At 39.5% G+C, this 22,046-nt stretch overlaps 1 protein-coding gene across 5 annotated transcripts in view; it reads right to left on the minus strand.

Moving 5' to 3' along the window:
• The window catches only part of LRGUK (leucine rich repeats and guanylate kinase domain containing), a 118,651-nt gene that overhangs the window by 41,154 nt on the left and 55,451 nt on the right, over positions 1 to 22,046 (minus strand). For 2 of the 5 annotated variants that reach the window (XM_072652708.1, XM_072652707.1), the window contains one exon: positions 15,426 to 17,236. The exons of 1 other annotated variant lie outside the window; for it this stretch is intronic. In XM_072652708.1, coding sequence (XP_072508809.1) covers positions 15,528 to 17,236 — 1,709 coding nt within the window. In that variant the 3' untranslated portion in view covers positions 15,426 to 15,527. Of the gene's footprint in view, positions 1 to 5,631; positions 5,899 to 15,425; positions 17,237 to 22,046 lie in introns of those variants that run through there. 2 more of the 5 variants (XM_072652711.1, XM_072652706.1) reach the window with 2 other exon arrangements.

Consider the following 22,046-nt stretch of genomic DNA (forward strand, 5'->3'; position numbering starts at 1 on the left):
GAAAACATACGGAGGAAAATCAAAGGACATGCAGAAGGAAACACAGAGAAGATGACAGTTTTGAAAATAACATCTTGAACTTATTATATCCCTTTTAAGAAAAGGAAGCTATATATAACAGAAATTTACAGGTTTGGTTTTAATCATCTTTTTCTGTTTTATTTTATATATGGAAAGCCCCCCTCCACTTTTTTGGTGTTAAGCACAGAATAAAGTAAAAATTTCAAAAGGATATATGGGGGTAATAAAGAAAAAACAACTATATGAGAATAAAATGTAAAGATATACAAATCTCCCCCAGAATTAATCATTACATTTTTTTAACAGAAAAGATTAGAGAACTTGCTATTACAGAGTGAGAAAGAAAAATGCAATTTATCAAAGTGCTACTACTCTTACTTAATCACCGGGGGTCACCACAAAAAAGTATTGTAGGCAGTGGTTCTGCATGGACAGCAGCAGCCATCACAGGGGCTTTTCATCTGTAATTCTAAGTAAATAATTACTAGAACCAGAAAAATAAGTAGCTCATATAGCAATCATATTGATCTACTACAATGATATAAATTTTAGGTATCCACTCACAAATATGTGTATTGGAATACATATATACACATAATGTTAATACATGTGCATATATGTATACATATATGATATAATCAAGAAAACTGTAATCACATCACGTAGCAAAAATGACAATTTGAAAACTATTTTCAAAGCAAAATTCTCTATCCTTGAATGTCATATTCTGAAAATTAAATCTCATAATAGAAACATTCCATGACAGGAAATTGGGTGATATGTGTAAATGTGCATAATATATCCACAGGGCTATGTACAGAAATTTCTCCCATTTAGATTATTCATTTGTTAGACTTAAGTGGCTAAAAATATGCAAAACAGAACATTCCAATTATATAATAGAATTGATCGTTTTTGCTTGTACTAACTAATCCACATTTTGGATTTTGAAGGGCAGGTACATTTCAATGGAAGAGCAACAAACAAAATATGAAAGAAGTTGAGATAGGGGAAACCAAGAAGGGCAGGCAACAAGACCACAGCCTGGATACTGAGGGGCTGGAAAGCTTCTCTTCAAAGCATTTTTGAACATCTGCCTCCTGCCTCCACCCTCCCCACCTCTTCTGACAATTTGTGTCACTTAATTGACAAACATTCATTCAGAAAAAGGTAATTTATTTTTTAAATGCAGCTTCAGGTCATTTCTTCCAGCAATGTCCCCTTTTGATCTTCGCTTAACTCTTCTTTTCTTTCCTATCTTTTTTTCCCTGCCATTTGAATTGGAAGGTCTTTGAATCTGGCGATTTTATAGAAGTTGGTCTTTGTTTCAGTAAGTCCACGAGAGAAAGAAATTGAAATTTCTCCCCAGGGGCAGTGGATCTCAAGTTAAGCAATATAGTATATATTCCAGTCAGTTTAATTTTTTAAAAAAATCTATAACTCAGAAGTGTAGAATGCAAATGTTCTTAATTTCAACTTAATACTTATATTTTACACATTGGCTCTCTAAATTACAAGTATTTCACTAGTTCTCATGTTCTCACCAACCTCCTTCCCAGACACTTACAGTTTCTGGTAATCACTGTACCTCTATACAGGGTGCCAAATATTTTCATAGGAATTTTGGAGAAGACCCTGCTACTTGTCATCTGGTTTGATCAATGAAGACCAAGATCCTTAATTTATTCTCCTCCAACTTTTTATCCAATCTAAATTAGTTTGAGATGGTGATGCATGGTTTCAATTATGAATGTAGAAAACTGAAAATTTGCTCAAGAAATAACCACTTTAAAAAAGGCATATCCTTTTAATTAAAAAAAAAAGACTAGGTTTCATTTATGCATTAATGGCTGGGCTGCATTTACAAAGACAATTTAAAGTAGATGCTTCTAACATTATGTAATGAACAGATTGGCCTTGCTTAGATCAAACACTGGAAGCCAAGGTCTACTGAAAGGCACTGTGGCACTGTGGATGGGGCCATGGACTTGGCAGTCAGGAGGCCTGGTCTCATACATTCACAAGTTGTGTGTCCACATGCAAACCATTTATCCTTTTCAAAATCTCACTTGTGTCACCAGTGAATTAAAGATGATGATGATACTTGTCTATGTACCTCTTGTGAGCCCCTTGCAAATTTTAACACATTCCATAAACGTGAATTGTTCTTTTTGGTGTGTTAGGAAAAAGTGAATTCTGAAGCTAAAGCTCTCTATAAACTGCATCAGTCATCTGGAATAGGACACCCTTTATCTTAAGCAGGAATGAGCTGGCTCTTCAGGACTGTGATGAATAAGGAAAGAAACGATTCAGGGTAAGTTTTCTCATCTAGAAAATGCTACCTGACATGTTAGACTCATCTTCTTTGAATCTATCATTCATGAAGATGCTGAGTTCAGAAAGAGCAAATTGCTACTATGTGTATAGATTTCAGAGACATCTCATCACATACCCTCTACTCACCTGCCAAAGTGCTTTTCCTAAAGTGGGGGTCTTAGGATGCTATCACCTCCTCAGTAAGCTCCACTGTGGCTACCTATTACTTCCAAGATCAAAATATAAAGTCCTGTTTGGCATTTACAGCTCTTCATAACCTGGCCACTTTCTACAGTTCCAGTCTTCTTACACTATATGCTCCTCTCCTATGCATTTGGTGATCCATCTACACTGCCTAACTTACTGTGGTTTTCATACATTCCATCTTACCTTTGCACTGGTTACCCCCTTGTCTCCTGGCTCCCCTGGTTTCCTTCAAGATTCCATTCTATACTGATTTTTGTGCAGGAGGCTTTTTCTGGCCAACCCTCTTCTCCTCTCCCCAACCCCTGACCTCTCAGCTGTTAGTGCCTTCCTTTATGATGTTATCTTCCATTTACCCACACATACACACACAGAGTACAGACAGAGCTATCACATGGTAAATGTATCTATCCACTTTATAGCAGATATAGTATATATTGTATATATATAGCCATTTACTTACCATATGCTATGTACTATATGGTAAACATATTTACTAAAGATAGATATGATATATATATATATATATATATATACCATGTAGTACATATACTCTGTCCATCCATCCATCTTTCTATCTATCCATCCATCTATCTATGATCTATGCAGTCAATTCTCAACTTTCATAGGGATAATGATCCTAGAAAACAGAGCAGAAGTAAAAACCGTTTATGTGGATAACACTGAAGCTATGGGAAATAGGGAAGTGTGTTCATCCTTTGTTTTCAAAGAGGACCATGACATCAGAGAATTGATGACATGACTTGCAGTTGACTTTGTTTTGAGTGAGGGAGGGTTGTTCCTTTGACCACGGAAAACTGTAATCTTTCACTAGATATTGCTGAAAACACAACTCTTTGCATACAATTCTTTATGATAAGACCATTGTTACTGTTAGGAAAAGTGCATATTATCAGAATTAATATTTTGCTATATTTATTATATACGTATATATCTACTATAGTTCTATCTAGTATATAGGAAGTCTACCTATCTATCTAAAGCAAATATCTCTACTATATAATAGATAGATATTACTATGTGCATATCACATATATATACATATATAGTGTAGGGTGTTCAGGGAAGATTAGTACCTCTTGTGTGAGGGCTGCTGAGCCATTTCCAGGGCTGTTCATCCACCTTTGGTGTCCACCTGATTTACCCAACTCTCACCTCTGGCTCCAAGATGCTGTAGCATGCATAGTAGTGACATATGCAAAACATTTGGGAAGGTGGGCTAAACCAGGTTGAGGGTAACTGAGGGGTCTCAAATGTATTGGTGAGTTAGGGGGATGTCTACCCCAAGCATATTAAGATTTCCCCTAGAATGAGTGGATGAGAGTAATTTGTTCCAATGACCATGAAGGTGGCTGAAGCAGGCGCTGTGTAGTGCTTAGAGCTTGGTTAGACATCAAAGATGCCAAGGTCACCCACTGTATCCTGAACCATTGCCAGCCAACCTGACTTTTGTCTTGACACTGGAATCTGACAGTTCTGGAATAGAGAGTAAGACTGACAACTTTGAGAAACTCCACCTCACTTAGATCCAATCTACGCTCGAGTCAAAAGACATCAACCCAGCAGTACTACTATTAGGATTATATCCCAAAGAGATCACAGGAAAAAAATGAAAGGACCTATATGTACAAAGATATTTTTGGCAGCTCTTTTTGTGGTGGCAAAGAAGTCCATCAATTGGGGAATGGCTGAACAAGTTGTAGCACATTAATGTGATAGACTACTATTGTGTTGTGGGAAATGAAGAGGGAGTGGCTTCAGAAAAACATGACAAGACCCATATGAACTGATGCAAAGTGAAGTGAGAAGAACTGGGAGATCACTGTACACAGTAACAGCAACGTTATAATGATCAGCTGTGAGAGTTGGCTACTCTGATCAATACAATGATACGAAACAGTTTCAAAGAACCCCTGACGAAAAAATGCTACCCACCTCCAGAGAGAAAGTGATGAACTCTGAGTGCAAATTGAAATATAATTTTCTCACTCTATTTTTCTTGCCTTTCTTTTTGAAATGACTAATACTAAAATGTTTTGCATGATTCCACATGCATAATTGATATCATACTTCTTGTTTTCTCAGTGAGTGGAGAAGTGGTGAGAGGGAAGGAAAGAATTTGAAACTCATAATTTAAAAAGCAAGTTTAAGATAAATACATAATAAAAATTTAAGTATAGAGAGAAATCACATAAAGAAACTCTAGTCCACCTCTGAGAAGAATATAGTGAATGCTCATAAAATCATCTCTGCCAAAACCTAAGACTAAGTTTTTCCTTGAGTTATCTCAGAGGGGCAGTTGTCCTGGAAAGAGACCCGTCTCTTCTAGCTGTATTAGGTTACTATAGTGCTCAGCCCTAAATCCCTGGGACACATTAAAGTTTCCCAGGTGTTCCTATATGGTAACACAGCTATAGGTATTTACCAAGAACTACTACCATGGTTTTAATTCCTAAACTAAGGAATAAAATAGCTGGGTCCCAGATGGTCACTTGGTAGGGATACCTAATTCTCACACAAACGCACCACTTACCAGCTATTGGCTAAACCTCACGGGTTATGAAAGGTAGAAATAACAGGTAAACTAGAAGGAAGTGGAAAGGGCTCCTGATGACCTACCCCCTTTGTGACCTGGAGAAATCACTTCATCTCTCTAAGTCTTAATTTCCTCAACTCTAAGACTAGGGCTGAGGAGGAGTGAGCCAGATGACAGCTTCACTTAAAGGCTGTAGAGTTAGAGCTAGAAGACATCTTTAAGGCCACCTACTCCCACTTCTTCATAACTGAGACTTTTAGAGGTTTAGAGACTTGTTCCATGTCACAGAGATAGTGAGCATTCCAGGAAGGATCCGTACTCAAGACCTCTGACTCCTAAGCCAGTGCTCTTTCCATGATGCCATCTTGGTCCTAAGGGTAAATAATATCTGGTCTGAAAATAGAGCCATGTCTGACAAAATTGATTTTCTTTGGTTTATTGCTAGAATCAAGTTTTTTTTTCAATTTATTTATTTTTAGTTTTCAACATTAACTTTCATAAATATTAAATTTTCTCCTCTTCCCTCCCCCCTCCCCCCCAAAACAACATGTAATTCGATATGGGCCCTACACAAGCATTCCTATTAAACACATTTTCACATTAGTCATGTTGCATAGAAGAATTACAATGAATGGGACAAATCATGAGAAAAACAAAACAAAATAAAACAAAAAAGAAAACAGTCTGTTCACTCTGCATTTCAACTCCATAGTTCTTTCTGGATGTGGATGGCATAAAACTGATTTTTTTTAAAGAAAAAAAAAATACTGGATCCTCAGTTCTTGCCTTTTGAAAATATCCTGTATATTTAAATAAATGCAAGAATGAATATGAAGTTAGTCATCTCAACTGAAGTCTGATTCCAAACTTTGGCGGGGGGGGGAGGGGGGCGGGAAGAAGCATCAATCTTAAAATATCCCTGGCATCCCAGCAAGTACCTTGTGAGAACCTGGGAAATTTTTTTTCCTTTTTCCTTTTGTCCTATATACATAAATGACAAGGAGATGGTTCCTATTTAAAGAACATAGCTACTATCTTCACCATAGAAACCAAAGACTAGGAGATCATGTTCATGATTTATCTGTTGTACTAGCGTTCCCTTGTGACACTAGATAATAATGACAACTAACATTTATATTGCGCTTTAAAGTTTGCAATTACTCATTTTATCCTCACAATAATCCTGAGAGAAAGGTGCTATGATTGTCCCCATTTTATAAATTATTTCCATTGTACTTTGGGTATGGTAAGTAACTATTCAAGGGATATGCCACTGGAATGTGACTGTGTGACTAAGACTCCAGGTAAGACTCCCCACACTTTTTCTTTGATTCAGGGATACTGGCCTCTTAGTTCTAGGAACAAGATATGCCAACTCTCTCTGTTTCTCTCTGTCTCTCTCTCTCTCCTTGGCATTTTCTCTGAAAGTCCAGAAAATACTTAGAATGCTCTCCATCCTCAATTCTACTTTCTGATTTCACTGACTTCCTTTAAATCCCAACTAAAATCTCATCTTTTACAAGAAGTCTTCCTCAACCCTAGGCACCACAGTGGATAGAGTATTGGGTTTGGAGTCAGTAAGCCTGAGTTCAAATCCAGCCTCAGACACTAACTGTGTGACCCTGGGCAAGTCACTTAACCTATTTGCCTCAACTTCCTCAACTGCAAAATAGGGGTGACAATACCATCTGCCTCACAGGATTGTAGTGAGAATCAAATAAGATAATATTTGTAAAGCACTTAGCACAGTGCTTGACACATAGTAGGTACTACATAAATGCTTATTCCTTTCTCCAAAACCCTTCTGAATTCTCGTGCCTTCCTTTCATTAATTATTTCCTTTTCATCTTTTATAGAGCTTGTTTTGAATATATTTGTTTGCATATTATCTCCTTCATGTAGCTAGGCAGTGCAGCAGATAGCACGCTAGACCCAGAGTCAGGAAGACCTGGGTTCAAATCCAACTTCAGACACAATAGCTATGTGACCTTGGGCAAAATCACTTAACCCTGTCTGCCTCAGTGTCCTCATCTGTAAAATGAGCTGAAGAAGGAAATGGTAGAGCATTACATATCTTTGCCAAGAAAACTCCAAATGGGATCACATAGAGTGTGACACAATTGAGAAAACTGAACATCTCCCTCACCAGATTGTACGCTCCCTGAGGTTAGAGAATGTCTTCTGCCTCTTTTTGTATTCTTGGTGCTTAGCACAGGTCTGGCACATAGTAGGCACTTCACTGATTCCTAACTTTAATAAAACCTGACACACAAAAATTAGAGCTTATGAAGTATGATTAGAAGGAAACTCAATTCAATTCAATCCAACTTTTATTAAGCACCTGTGCCCCAGGCATGGGGATACAATGACAAGATGAAAAACTGATCTTGCCCTCAAGGGCAAGGGCAAAGGCAATTTCCAGCAAAAGGCAATAATATGTACAAAGCAAAGTAAATACAGAATAAGGGGTGATTTTTTTCATGGGATGAAGTAATCTCCGACAATTAGAGGAGACAGGAAAAGCCTCTTTCAAGAGGTGATGCTCGAACTAAACCTTGAAAGTGTTTGAAAGGGATTGAGATTGGAAGAGGCAGAGGTGGGAAGGAAGTGCGTTCCAGGAAGAAAAGGGAGTATCACATGGGGACAATGTCAAATAGGTCAATTTGGCTGGATCCTTGAGTACAGGATGAGGAGTGATCAGGGTCAGTATGAGTAGAGAGGAAGGGAGGAATTTGAGGGACAGGTGTGGCTGTAGCTTGGGCAACTGATTGAGTATGTAGGACGGAGTGACAGCCAAGAACCAAGGGTGAGCTCTAAGGTTATGAATCTGAGTGACTGCAAAGTGTGGTGGTATGTGATGTGAGACTGGAAATTAGGGGAGAGCCAGGCTGGATATGGAGATCTGGGAGTCATCTGCACAGAGACCATCATTGACTATATGGGAGCTGATGAGTTCACCAAGGGAGAAAAGTAGAGGGACATTTAGAATACAGATGGTAACAAGCAGGCTAAGAAGTGGCCAGGCAAATCAAGTGTCACAAAAACAGTAAACTGGGAGGGTGAGGGGGAATCTTTGCAACAAGTTTCTCTAATAAAGGTATCATTTGCAAGATATAGAAAGAACTGATTGAAATTTATAAGAATAAGAACTTGCTGGTTGTTGTTCCAGATCCTTGAGAAGGCCATCGCTACCTCCTTTCCTCTCACTTTCTGAACTCTCTGCAGGCTGGATTCCAACCTCATTGTTTGACCAAGATGGCGCTCTCCAAAGTTTCCAATGGTTTCTTGATTGCTGAATCCAATGGCCTTTCCTCAGTACTTATCCTTCTTGACCTTTCTGTAGCCTTTGTCACTGTTGGTCACTCTCCTCCTTGATACTCTCTAGGTTTCTCTGACACTGCTTTACTCTGGTTCTCCTCCTACCAATCTGGCTATTCCTCAGTTTCCTTTGCTGGTTCTTTGGTCAGGTTATACTTCTTAATGTTGGGGGTCTCCCAGGCTCTGTCCTAGACCCTATTCTCTTTTCTATATGATTTCACTTGCTGATCTTATCAGCTCCCATAGACCTAATGATCACTTCTGTGCTGATGATTCTCACATCTACTTAACTAGCCCTAACCTCTGGACTTGACTTTCAGTCTCACATCTTCAACTCCCTCCTGGACATCTTAAACCGGATATTCCATAGACATTTGAAACTCAACATATCCAAAACTTCCTTCCCTGCCCTCAAATCTGCCCTTCCCAATTTTCCTATTACTGTCAAGAGCATCATCATCCTCCCAGTCCCCCAGACTTACAACTTAGGTACCATCAACTCCTCATTCTAACCCCTCTGCCCATCTCCGATGTTTCCAAAGCTTATCAATTTTACCTTTGTAAGCTCCCTACTGTATATCCCCTTCTCTCCTCTGACACTATCATCAACTTGGTGCAGGATCTTCGCACTTTATGCCTAGAGTATTGCAATTTGGTCTTCCTGGCACAAGAATTTCCAAATCATATTCTATTCTTCGCTTGGCTGTCAAAGGGATCTTCTTCAAGTGTAGATCTGACTATGTTAACCCCTACCCCCATCTCCTCCATTCATTGGCTCCCTATCACCTCCAGGATCAAATAGAAAATCGTCTGCTTGGTATTCAAAGCCCTTAATACTCTGCGCACCAACCCCCTTACTCCACTTTTCCAGTCTTCTTGCATTTTATTCTTCTCCATCTACTTTGAGATCCAGTGACAATGGCTTCCCTGCTCTTTCGTAAACAAAGCACTTCATCACCTGAATTCATTCTCTGCTCATTCCCCACTGGTTATCTTCCATGCATGGAATTCTCTCCCTCTTCATCTTTGCCTCCTGCCTTTCCTTGCTTCTTCCTCCAAGTCCCAGATACAATTCCAAGTTCCACAAAAAGCCTTTCCTGATTTCCCGTTACTGTCAAGTCTTTCCTCCGTTATCTTCAAACGATCCTGTGTAGAACTTGTTTGTACATAGCTGTTTACAAGCTGTCTCCCGTTAGGATGTGAGCTCCCCGAAAGCAATGTTTCCCACAGTATCTGGCGCATTCTGTTGTTATTGCTGTTTATTTGTTTCCGGGCATGTCTAACTCATCATGACCACGTTGGGGGGTTTTCTTGGCAAAGATACCAGAGTGCTCTGCCATTTCCTTCTCCAGCTGATTTTACAGATGAGGAAACAGAAGCAAACAGGATTAAGTGAATTGCCCAGGATCCCATAGCTAGGAAGTATCTGAGGCCAGATTTGAACTCTGGTCTTCTTAACTCCAGGCCAGGGCTCTATACACTGTGCTACCTAGCTACCCCACCTGGCATATAGGAGCCACTTAATAAACATTTATTGACTGGCTGATTTTCCAAATGATAAATAAAATAAATAAAAAAGGATATGAATAAGCAGTTCTTAAGGGGGAAAAATTTAACTATCTATGACCACAAGAAAAAATGTTCCAAATCAGTAATAACTAAAAAATGCAAAATAAACAACTGTAAAATTCCATCTTGTATCCAAAAGATTGGTAAAGTTGACACAAAAATAAAACGACGAATGTTGGAGGGGTTGTTGGAAAACAGGAACATTGATGCACTGTTGATAAAGCTGTGAATTGGGACAATCATAATGGAGAAGTACTTTGATACCATGCCTTAAATATCACTAAACTACACATATTCTTTAACCAAGCAATACCACTAGGAGAGAAAAAGTCTTAAAAGCACAAAAATATTTCTTTTGTTGAGGCAAAGAAATAGAAACTGAGGGGGTGCCATCAGTTGGTGAATGAATACAATTGGAGAACCCCTTGTAAGAAATGAAAAATGAGACAGTTTCAGAGAAACCTGAAGACTTCAATAGATTAATGCAGAGTAAAGTTGGCAGACACGGGGGAACAACATAATCCAACACTGTAAAAAGTAACAATTTGGAAAGACTGAAGAATTCTTATTGATGTAATGATCAATCATGATTCCAAAGGATCAATGGTGAAGAATGCTACTCATCTCCTGAAAGAGAGGTGATGCATTAATACACACAATAAGAAAAACACTTTAAACATTACCAGTGTGGCGTACAGAGTGTCCAGGAGGATTAGTAGCTCTGGTGTGAGGGTTTGCTGGGCTCATCCACCTTTGCGGTCCACCTTCCCCAAACTCTCACCTGTGGCTCCAAGAAGCTGTAGCATGAGTCACAGTCACATCCTGGTAAACTACCTTAGCAGGCAGGTTAAAAAAGGTAACTGATAGGCCTCAAACCCTTCATTGAGTTAGGGTGATTTTTACCCCAAGCATGTGAAGACAATTCCTGGTGGAATGAGCAGAGGAGAAGAGTTTGTTCCAATAGCCATGAAGGTAGCTGAAGCAGGTGCTGTGGAGTTCTTAGAGCTTAGTCAGACATCAAAGATGCCAAAATCATCCACTGCATTCTGGGCCACTGCGGGTTGTCTTGACTTTTATCTTGCCACTGGACTTTGATGTCTTAGAAAGAGATAATGAGGCTGATGACTTTGTGCAACTCTGCTCCCCCCTTAAAGCCAACTCATGAGCATGCCACAACATCACACCCCATGAGGTTATTGAACCTCTTCAAAAATGAAGGATGAACAACAGACGCACCCAGTACGGGAATTCATTTTACTTGATTATGCTTGTTATGAGGGTTTTGTTTGTTTTTTTTTTAATCTTTTTTCTTTCCAGGGCTAGAAGAAGTGGGAGGGAGAAAACAAAGGCTAGAAAATTTAAAAAATGAAATGTAAATTTAAAATCGTCTCAGTCAAGGTCCTCCTCTGAGAGTGAAGGGGAAAGGAATGGTGTAGCTGGTTTGAGAACGAAGTTTTGGGAAAGAGACATTAAGGAGATTAGGAAAGCGAATCAGGTAAGAGTAGAGAGATTGGTAGGCAGAAATGAGGGCACAATTAAGATGAGACACTTGCAGCACACCCATTCAGCTGCTTTCCAGTACCTTTCAGCACTACAGAAGCAAGATGGCTATGAGGGACTTAAAGTAAGATCAGGGTTTTGAAAGGGATCAGTAGGAAAAGGATTTAATTTGGGGAAACAACTCAAAGTCATTCTGAGCCAAGTCTGATGAATGAAGCAGGTGGTTAGGTTTGGTTTGGTTTTTAATCAAACACAAGGCATGACTAAAAAGAAATTATATTGGTTTTCATGTGTAGTTCATAAACTTGGTTCTGAAGGCAATTTCAAAATGATAGTTTCAAAAATGCTTTTTAGAAATGGCTCAAATGGTTACAGCAAGCATGTGGCTTCTTGTTCTGCAAAGAATGTGTCCTTTAGATATGTAAGTCCTGATATATTAGTTTAACAATATCAATCTCATGATTCTGTACCTTTGATAGAATCAGTCAGATAACAAGTATTTATTAATTTCTTACTAGCACTGGAGATACAAAGAAAGGCAAACACACGAACTCTATGCTCAAAAAGCTCATTCTATTGGGAGAGATGTAAAACATATACACATATGTATATATGCAAAACATATACATATATGTATGTGCATATGTTTATATACACATATGTATGTGTGTATATATGTATGAAAATTATTTCAGAAAGGAAGGAACTAGCAGTATTCTGGACCAGGAAAGAACTCTTGCAGAAATTGGGATTTGAACTGCTTCTTGAAGAAAGCCAGGGAAGCCAATAGGTGGAGGTGAGTGCTTCACACAGGGGGAGATGGCTAATGAAAAGACACAAAAAATAGGAAATGTGGGGGCATATGGGAGAAATCACAATGAAATCAGTGTCACTGGCTGGTAGAGTGACTTGAGGGGATAACTGTAAGAAGACTGGAAAGGTGGGCAGGGGGCAGGTTGTAAAGGACTTTAAAAGCCAAACAGAGGATTTTATATTTGACCCTAGAGGTAATAGGGAACCATTGAAGTTGACTGACTAGGAGTGAGAGGTGATGGGATCAGACCTGAACTTTAGTAAAATAAATTTCATGAGACTGATTTGAGGCTATTTGAGCAGTGCAGATATGAAGTGATATGGGCCTGCACCAGGGTTGTGACTGTGTGAGGGGTGATAAAGGAATACATAGTAGATGTTGTGAAGGTAAGACTGTGAAAGGAGACCAAGAAGCAACAATGATACAAAGGAGAAGTCAGAGTGGTAATAAGAGAACAACAATGTTAAAGCTTGCAGAGAGGTCCAGAAAGATGAGGACTGAGAAGACCTGGCAACTGAGAGATGACTCATTTTGGAGAGAGCAGTTTTGGTTGACTGATGAGGTCAGAAGCCAGACTGTAGAGTCAAAAGAGTGACCAAAAAGGAAGCTGAGGCAGAGATTGTACATGGCTTTCTTAAGGAGTGTAGCCACAAAAGGGAGGAAAGATATAGGATGAGAGCTATTGGGAATGGATGGACCCAATGAGAGAGAAACATGGGTATTTGCAGGGAGGATGAATTGGTCAGTGATAAGCAGAAAGTGAAGATTAGAGTGTGGTTATAATAACTGAGGGAATAGTTTCCTGGAGAGAGAGAATGGAATGGGATCAAGAATGCACATAGAAAGGTTTGCCTTGGTTAGGAGAAGGGCCAGGTATTGCTATGTGACAGAGGTAGAGGAGCTAATGGGAGAAGACATCTGAGTGATATGACATGAGGAGGAGAGAAAGGGGAGCTCTATGTGAATGGCCTCAATTTTTTTCAGCAAGATCAGAAGAGAGAGTTGGGGCAGGGGAAGAGGGGTGTGTCCTCTTGTTGAGGAAAGATGAAAAGGTTTGGAATAACTGCTAAGGTATTTGAAACAGCAAATCGGTTGGGGGGGGGTATAAAAAGGAGTGCTTTTTTTCAAAGATAGAAGAGATAAAATAGAGCATTTATTTGCATCACAAAATGACTCACAGCAGGAAATGATTTTTAACAATAAAATCTTCTAGCATATTTAAAATATGATTTGATTTACATGCAAATGTCAGTGACATTATCTTCTACATAAACTTGGGCAATTTGATAAAGATTTTTAGGACATGGTGTAGTACCTATCAATAGCATCACCAAGCTAAAGATTTTATTTATGCATACATTACTACAGTCAGTCAAGGATTTTTTCAGTTTGCATTCCCATTGCTTAGTACAGTGTCTGGCATAAAGTGAGCATTTAACAAATGCTTGTTGACTGACCAAGTGATTAATAAGAAAATATTGTCCCCTGAAATCACTCTCTCCCAAGTGTCACAGTATAAACTCAGCAGCTTCTAATCCATTATAAGGTTATGTTGGTATTCTAGCACAACCAGCTTCCAAGGGCAAAATTCACTCAACCACTAGAACCAAATGATGGTATGATACCAAATATCTCCTAGCATATTGCTGTGTCCTGCGTTCAACCAATATTTGCTGAATAAATTTAACACCTGGTGTGACTGATTTTTTTTCCCATCAAATTGGCTGATCCATGTGTTGACTTCAACATTTTTGGCATCACGTAGACATGACCTAATCAAACTCAGATTCCTAACTAAAGAGAGAAGGGTGGCATTAATAATGAGGTGTTTGATCATACAATACCCTTGGAACATAAACAAAAAGGAAAAAACCTCCAAGAAAAATGTTTCCTTAACTTCTTTCTGGTCTACACATTTCTGTTTAATTCCAGCTTCTTTCATTTAAAGATAAAATGGTTCTTGGGGAAGGACCATTCAGCCCTGGGACCTTTCTCACTCTCTGACAACTTCAGAATCATAGAAGGGTCACGACTCATTGTTGCTCGAGGTGGATCTCTTAGTGATCCAGTTCAGAAGAGAATTTCCATAATCATTTCCTCTCTAATGAACAGAAGGAAGTATTTCTGGGGGCTAGTAGAAGTTCTTCTGGCTTGTGGTCTTCTTTCAGTGACCCCAAGATTAGCTGTGTTTGTTGTGAAACATGGCAATCAGGCTCATCTGCTGGAGTTGTTTACCACAAGCTTACTAGCCATAATAAATCTGTGATAAGACCACAAATTCAGAGCTAGAAGGAGACTTCATAGAGGCCAGTGAATCCAACCCTTCCATTTTATAGATGAGAAAACTGAAGCCCAGAGTGATGAAGTTAACTATCACTGTAGCACCTTGATGTCCAGGGAGGCTTGAGTTTTTAAGGTCCCTCCAACTACACTGTTTCTTGCACACAGAAAGGGATGAATTTATAGTTCTCCACTGGCCCTGCCCACATCTCTTTGCTCTGTGGCACCCCTGGTTTGGGAGCTGCCTCTTCTTTAATTAACTGGTAACAGCGGGGTTTGGTTAGGTCTTGGTGTTATGACTGCCCCTGGCATGAAGTCTTCCTTTGTGGGTTCTCTCTACTTGGGCCAATTGTTGGTTTGGGTGAGGAGCAGTAATCTCATGTTGGATGGACCTGCAGAAGTTTCTTGGCTCTGAGCTATCCCATTTTTTTCTGAGCTCTTGCTTTAGTTTGTTGTTTACCAGAAGATGCACTGTCTTAACGAGATGATGCTGTAGAACTTCTTGTTCTGGCTGGTCCCCTTTTTATAAGCTTGTGTTTCTTTGGCTGACTGCTCAGTTACGGACAAGCTCTCATTTTCTACGGCTTCTGCCAAGGTCTCTTTGGTCTCAGATTTCCCCTATGTATAAACCTGCCTTTTTTTTCACTGACTGTTCCTTTGTAATTAAACTGTCCTCCTGTACTAACTCTGACAAAGAAATTGTGCCAGAGGAATCTGTTTTTATGGACTTGTCCCTCCTGAGCTAATTGATGGCTGATAATTGGAACCTCACAGCCATCCTGGGATAAGTTTTCAGGATTCTCTCTCTTTGGGAATGGCCCCCCTTTTAGGTACTCTCATCTTTGGAATCAGCTCATTTTTGGGGAGCTTAGCAGGGACCTTTTTGCTGGAATGAAGAACTTTTTGAGTTCTGTCTTCTTGTATCTGTTTGTCACTTCCTATAAATGGTTAAGCTTGGGATGGCTCAGGAAGTTCTGATGGAGGGGTTTCCTCCTCCTGATTCATCTTGGAGCCTTCAGGTGGGCTTGGGTTGGTGGGCTCTGGCAGTTTTGTAGGATTCTGCTTGTTATGGGCTCCTGATCCCAAATCTGTCTTTTTCAGTTGCGCTGGCCCTTTGGCTGATTCTCTTTTGAGAGAGGAGGGTTTTTTGGCTTTCACCTGCTGAAATGACTCTTGATTTGGCAGTTTGTCTGCAATCTTCCTATTGGAGGTCAACTCTCTTTGTTGAGCTTTTTTGTCTTTTTTCTGCCTGTGGGCTTGAGGCTGATCTGGACCTTGAGTTTGTTGGAGTTCTGAGAAGGGAGTAGAGAGGTGAGGGAGTTTAATTTGCTGGGCCTCTTCTTCTACAGTCAAATTGGGGCTGTGGTGTAATTGTGGCTCAGGATGGGGAGGACTGAGGAGAGGGAGCTTTATCTCACTGTCTTTCTCTTCTTGAGTTTTCAGGGAATTTTCAGGGGGAGTTAAGTGCATGCTCTGTGCAGGATTGGAACCGAGCGGACTGATGGGAGGAAGTTTGATTTCTCCTTCCTGGGATGGCTGGGGCCTGGGAGAAGGAGTTATGTTCTGGTCTACCATTTGTCCTAAGCCAGATTCCCTGTTGGGTGAATGGGATTTGCTAAGAGTTTCCAACCTGGGGCATGGCCTTCTACTTTGGAGAGGAGCTAGTAGTCGGGGCTGTGGCAGCCTGGTAGGAGCCCACTTGTTTGGAGGGAGCAATGAGATTGGGGCACCCTTTTCTTGATTCTGTTTTTGACTTCTTGGCATATCTTCAGGGTAAGGGGTTTCAATTCGACTGACTTCTGTTTTATGGGTTTCTTCCTTGAAAGGTTCTCTGGGAGCTGAGCCAAGCTGCTGTGCTGACTCAGAGTGAGAGGGACTGGAATGAGGGAGTTTTACTTCACCCAATTCTTCATTTTGGACAATTTGAGATGGTAGATTTGGTTCAGGCTCTTTTGGAAGTTCAGAATTGGAAGGAAGTTCCTCTTCCTTGACTTCCTTATTCTGAGTGATCTGAGAGCTAGATGGAGATGGATCAGACTTCTGTGAAGGCTCAGGATGAGTGGAAGGAACTTTGGCCTCACCTGACTCCTCATCCTGCTCTTGCTGAGGGTTCTGAGATGGAGGTGGGTCTGAGGACTGTGAAATCTCTTGGTGAGAATCACTGGTGGCAGATGGGTCAATGTGTTTTGCTTCATCCTGGATTGGCATGACCTGGCTTTCAGAAAAGCCTGTTGTATGGGCTAATAGTTTCTTATCAGGACTACCACGGTTAGAATTGATATCTGAGTTTTCAATTCCTGCTCCATTAGTGTGTTTCTGATTTAAGGGTAAGTCTTGGAGCTCTGTGGGCTCAGGATTGTTATCAGTTTCCTTGTCTTGGGCTGGCTGGGGAACAGTAGGTAAATCTGGATTGGAATTTTGTGAAGCATTTTGATGGTTGGAAGGGACTTTTAGTCTATGGGCCTCTGCTTCTTGAGTCATCTGATGGTTCTGGGAAGGACTTAGGTTATGGTTTTCAGGTACCTTTTCATGATTCTGCAACCCAAAGGGAAATTCCGTTAAAACCCCTTCTGCTTCCAGTTTTGCCAAACGCCTTGGAGATGGAATTAGGAATAATGGCATCCCATTGAGAGTCCTCCCACTGGAGGGTGGTCCTGCTTTAATATAAACAGAAGTTAGCTAAAAACAAAGGCATAGAAACACCATAATTACAGAAATTCCAATAGCAGAGAGAACCGTTCTTACATCTAATATACTTAGATTCTTCAAAAAATATAACCAACCTAAAATTAGAAACACAGGCAAAGCCAGACATCACTTCTTGAAAATACTCAGAATCTAGAATTCTCATTTCTGGGAAATTGCATAAAACTCTATTTTAACTGAGAAATTAATATTGAATGTAGAAAAATGAAGATGCCTATTTACATGTACAAATGTTATAGACAGTTTCAGAAATGATCAAGAAAATTTTCCTAGGGATCTTAAAAGGATGAGATTTCACAAGATTTCACCAGGAGGTGAGGAGCACTCACCACTTAATCTGTTGGCTTGCATATACATGTGACTTAGAAGAAGTCTTATAATAGAAAGCATAGGTGTCTAAATCCCAAATGCTTCAACCTCAAATATAGAGCTTCCAGTGCTCCTACTGATATTCATAAGAAACCATTTGCTGTCTTCTGTAGGGAAAGGACTAACATTACCCTTTTCCCTCAAAGTCAATCCTGATATCCAGAATGGCACTTGAAAGACATCAGTAATATGAATGAGGTAAACAAAGAGCCCTTTGATCGTCATGGCAACCAATATTATGAAGGGCTCTTGATTCAGAGAGAAAAGTTTTATGATTATCTCCAGATTCAAACCAAGTTTAGTATGGGAAACCATGGCAAGGTGGTAGCCTCATAGATATTCTTGGAGATTACTCCTGTTAAGATCCAGTTACTGAGAAAATCAAAGACCAGTACATTTTGGAGCTTTTATATCTAGAGAAGATCTGAGATTTTATTTAAGAGCTGTACAGGACTGAGATTGATCTACACCTAGAAATCCCACTGTAAACCAGAAATCCAGGTTTACCTTCAAAGGACTTAACACTAGTCATTTCTCTTAAAGCCCTCCTCCAAAGCAATGAAAAGGTTTGGTTAGGATGGACCTCAAACAAGTATTGGAGTTCTCTCTCTCTCTCTCTCTCTCTCTCTCTCTCTCTCTCTCTCTCTCTCTCTCCATATGTGTGTGACTGACAAAAGTAAAACAATTGCATCTGATATATTCTTTATTTGATTTATTGTCAATTTAATTCTTCAAATGGCAGAAGAGAAAGGGGAATTACTACTTTGTATTTGATTCTTATCAAAAGGAGAAATAGATTGTTGACAAAGAAATGATAGCGACCAATCCATCTTAAAAATCTGTAATATAGAAAGAGAGAAAATCTGGGGATAATTTGACACACACCTTTGTAGAGAAAATATACTTCAGAGGTTTCAGAGGGAGGAGAGTTAAAATCCACTGGTCTAAAATTCTACTGGGGAAAAGTCATCTCCCAAAGGAAAGGAGGTTCTCAAGAATCAAATTCTGAAGAAAAGAATAGAAACTATTCTAATGGGAAGGAAAAGGGAGAGCTATCTAAAGAGAACAATATGGTCACACAGGGACATCACTCTGGGAGAACAACGAGAAACAGAATGAAGTTCATCTATTCCAATTCCATTTTGCCAAGTTAAATTAATGGGATGATTTACATAGACCCAGACTAGGGGGTAGGAGAATGAAGAGTAGTTGAAAGGAATGTATCCACCCTAAATCAAATAGTAAATTGAATTCTAGGAATGGTAACTGAAGTAGAGGTAAAGTAGTCCAAAAGAAAAAAAATATCCTCTGAGCTTTTTCAGTCTTTCTGGACATGCATGCAGCAGCTGAAAGAGCCCTTGATACTACAGGCTAAAAGAACCAATAGCCCTTTGCTAATGTGTGCAACAGACCTCATAACCTCATAACATAACAGTTATCTGTGAATCAGAAGACGGCAGCCAAGAGCAGTACAAGAGAGGCATCAGAGAGCACTTCAGCCAATGGCAGGCTCAGCAGATTAAAGAATTGGAGAGCTAGAGGTAGAGGGAACCTTTAAGGTTCTGCTCTTCTCCAGTCTAAAGATCGCATTTGCACATATTTAGCACTGAATGGGACCTTGGAGATCATCTAATAAAACGCTTTCATTTTACAAATAAGGAAACTGAGGACTAGAGAAGTTACATGTCCAGCTGAAACATTTAAGGGATCCGGATTGCATCAACAACCACCTCAGATTCTTAAAAGATGAAAGCAAGGGTACTGAAAAACAAAACTAGATGTGCTTGCTGATCTGTTATCAGTAATATAAGAAAAATAAGAGAGAATGGGAAGGGTGCTGAACAAGTGAAGAAAGGCAGATATCTGGCTTGATTTTTCAATAAAAGGAAAAAGGTAGAATCTAAAAACCCTAAGCTGATGAAACTGATTTTGATTTCTGCCAAAATCCCAGTATGTATTATTAAAGGAATGCCTAGGGAGCAGTAAGAAAAGAAAGCAGTGATCTTCAAAAGCTAGCACAGGCTCATCAAGAACAAGTCATGGCAAGGTAACTTAATTTCCCTTCTTACAAGGCAACTAGACTGGGAGATCAGGGTGATGAAGTAGGCATAGTATGTCTACATCTTGACAAAAAATTTGACAAAGTTTCTTGTGCTATGCTTTTGGGTAACTTGCAAAGATGTAGAATAGAATATAGTTAGGTAGATTTTGAACAATTTCAATAACTAATTCACAGAATACAGGCATTGCCTGGTGCGGTGGTACACATCTATAATTCCAGCTCCTGGAGAGATTGGACTGGTGGATCTTTTGAGCTATAGTGAGCTAAGTCAATCAGGTCTTCTTAAATAAGACTGGCATAAAAGTGGTGAGTTCTCAGGAGTAAGGCAGGCACCACACTGCTTGAGGAGATATGAACTGTCACAGGTCAGAAACACTGAGGTCAAAGCTCCTATGCCAATAAGTGGTGGGATCCTGGCCATAAGCAGCCCCTAGCACTTTCAACCTGGTCAAGAGAGGCACAGTTATTTAAAGAAAAAAAGGAAGGAAGCAAGGAAGGATAGTCAGGGAACTAGAGACTATGCCATAGGAGGATCAACTGAAAGAATTGAAACTATTTACAGCAGAGAGATAGTGGGGGAGGAGAGGATTGGGGGAAGGGTAGGACAAGATAACTGCCTTCAAATATCTTAATACACGAAACTTATTTTGATTTGGGCCCAGAGGGTAAAACTAGCTGTAATGGGGGAAGGGGCGAGGTAATTGCTCCAAGGATGATTTGGCTTAATTTAAAGAAAAAACTTTCTAAAAATCAAAACTGTCAACAAGTGGAATAGGCTGCTTTGGGGACATGCCTTCTGAGCAGTGGGTTAGCACTCTAGACATTTTTCCTCTGAGGCTGGATATTTGGGATATGTAAATATGACCGGTATTCAGGCACAGATTGGACTAGATGGTCTCTGAGACTCTTTCCCATTCTGAAGTTCTCAGATCACTATGAGTTTAAGAAGAATCTTCAAGTCCTGATAGGCTGATCAATAATTCTTAGCACTGGAATAAAATGGGTACCTCTTAAATTGAAGATAATGTCAATTAGCTTTCTCATTAGCTTCCTAGCTTAAAGTTTTAAAGATAAAAGAAACCCTAGAGATCATCTAATTTGTGAGCTGTCAGTTTTTTAAGAGAAAAACTTTTTTTTGTAATATTCTTAGAATTAAACCTCTCATTGTCTCCAAGCAACTGCTTAAAAGTATGTTATAGGTAAATTACTCATCTACATTGTGAGGGGAGATTCCACAATGGGAGTTCTTCATACCATTTAAATCCTAAGTCCACACCTCCCCTGCCAAAAAAATTCTTAAAAGCATATCATTTTGAAAAGTCACATTATATTTTATAAAAAACAGATTTCTTCATCTGATGTCAGAGATTTTACACCAGCCTCATCTGTATTGCTTTATATATTTTATTTGTTTGTTTAATGAATACAAATCAGTACAATACAACACAACAGAAAGATCAAATAATCATTATTCATTATCTTCAGAAGGCCCTTGTTATAATCACAAGTGTGACCTAGGCAAGGTAGTAGTTAGCCTTCCCTCATAAATACATTAGTCCAATGAGTTTATTAGATGAGCTAACTGTCACCTGAAAGGCAGGGAAAACTTGCTCCTGAAGCATGAGAAGACAGAAGAAGACAAGAGGAGGGAAGCATGGTAGCAACAAGTTCCTGGTCAAAGGAGAACTGGCCAAATGTGGATAAGGGCTAAGAAGAGGAGGTCCAAGGAGAATCTCTGCGCTTGTGCAGAGTTAAAAGTTTTCAGCTCGAGCATCACTTATCTCCTGAGCTAGGTATTCATTATTTATAGCACTGAACGTGCTTGAATGAGATGAGTCATTAGACTCCTTCTATTTTGGCTAATACAACTCAACCTATGTACTGGAATAAGAACATGCAATTCATGATATGCCTTTCTGACCTAGTCCAAAACTTTTAGCCGTCCCATATTCATCCTCTGGCTTACTAGCTTGTGATAATCTAGCAACATCAAATCAACTCTTTGTTTGGTTTTGAATTCTGGATAATTTTTTGCATGCATAATTTTATTTAGAAGAATATTATCCTCATATTGAAGATGTGAGTCAGTTGTTCAAAGGCTCATTTGGAACCATGAATTCTACCAGGCCAGGATAAAAACAAATAGAGAAATAGAGAGAGAGAGATAATGAAAGGGCATCTGAATACATTAAAATTAGTATATGCACCATCGGAAGTGCATATTTAACTCACTTTACTTATTTACATAATAAATATTTTTAGGCCTTTGTGCTATGGAAACGTTGGTTGACTCAAGGATTTCCTGGCCAGTTGAGCAAAAAAGAGAAAGA

This window comes from Notamacropus eugenii, chromosome 3, assembly GCF_028372415.1.
Source record: "Notamacropus eugenii isolate mMacEug1 chromosome 3, mMacEug1.pri_v2, whole genome shotgun sequence".
Classification (NCBI taxonomy): Eukaryota; Metazoa; Chordata; class Mammalia; order Diprotodontia; family Macropodidae; genus Notamacropus; species Notamacropus eugenii.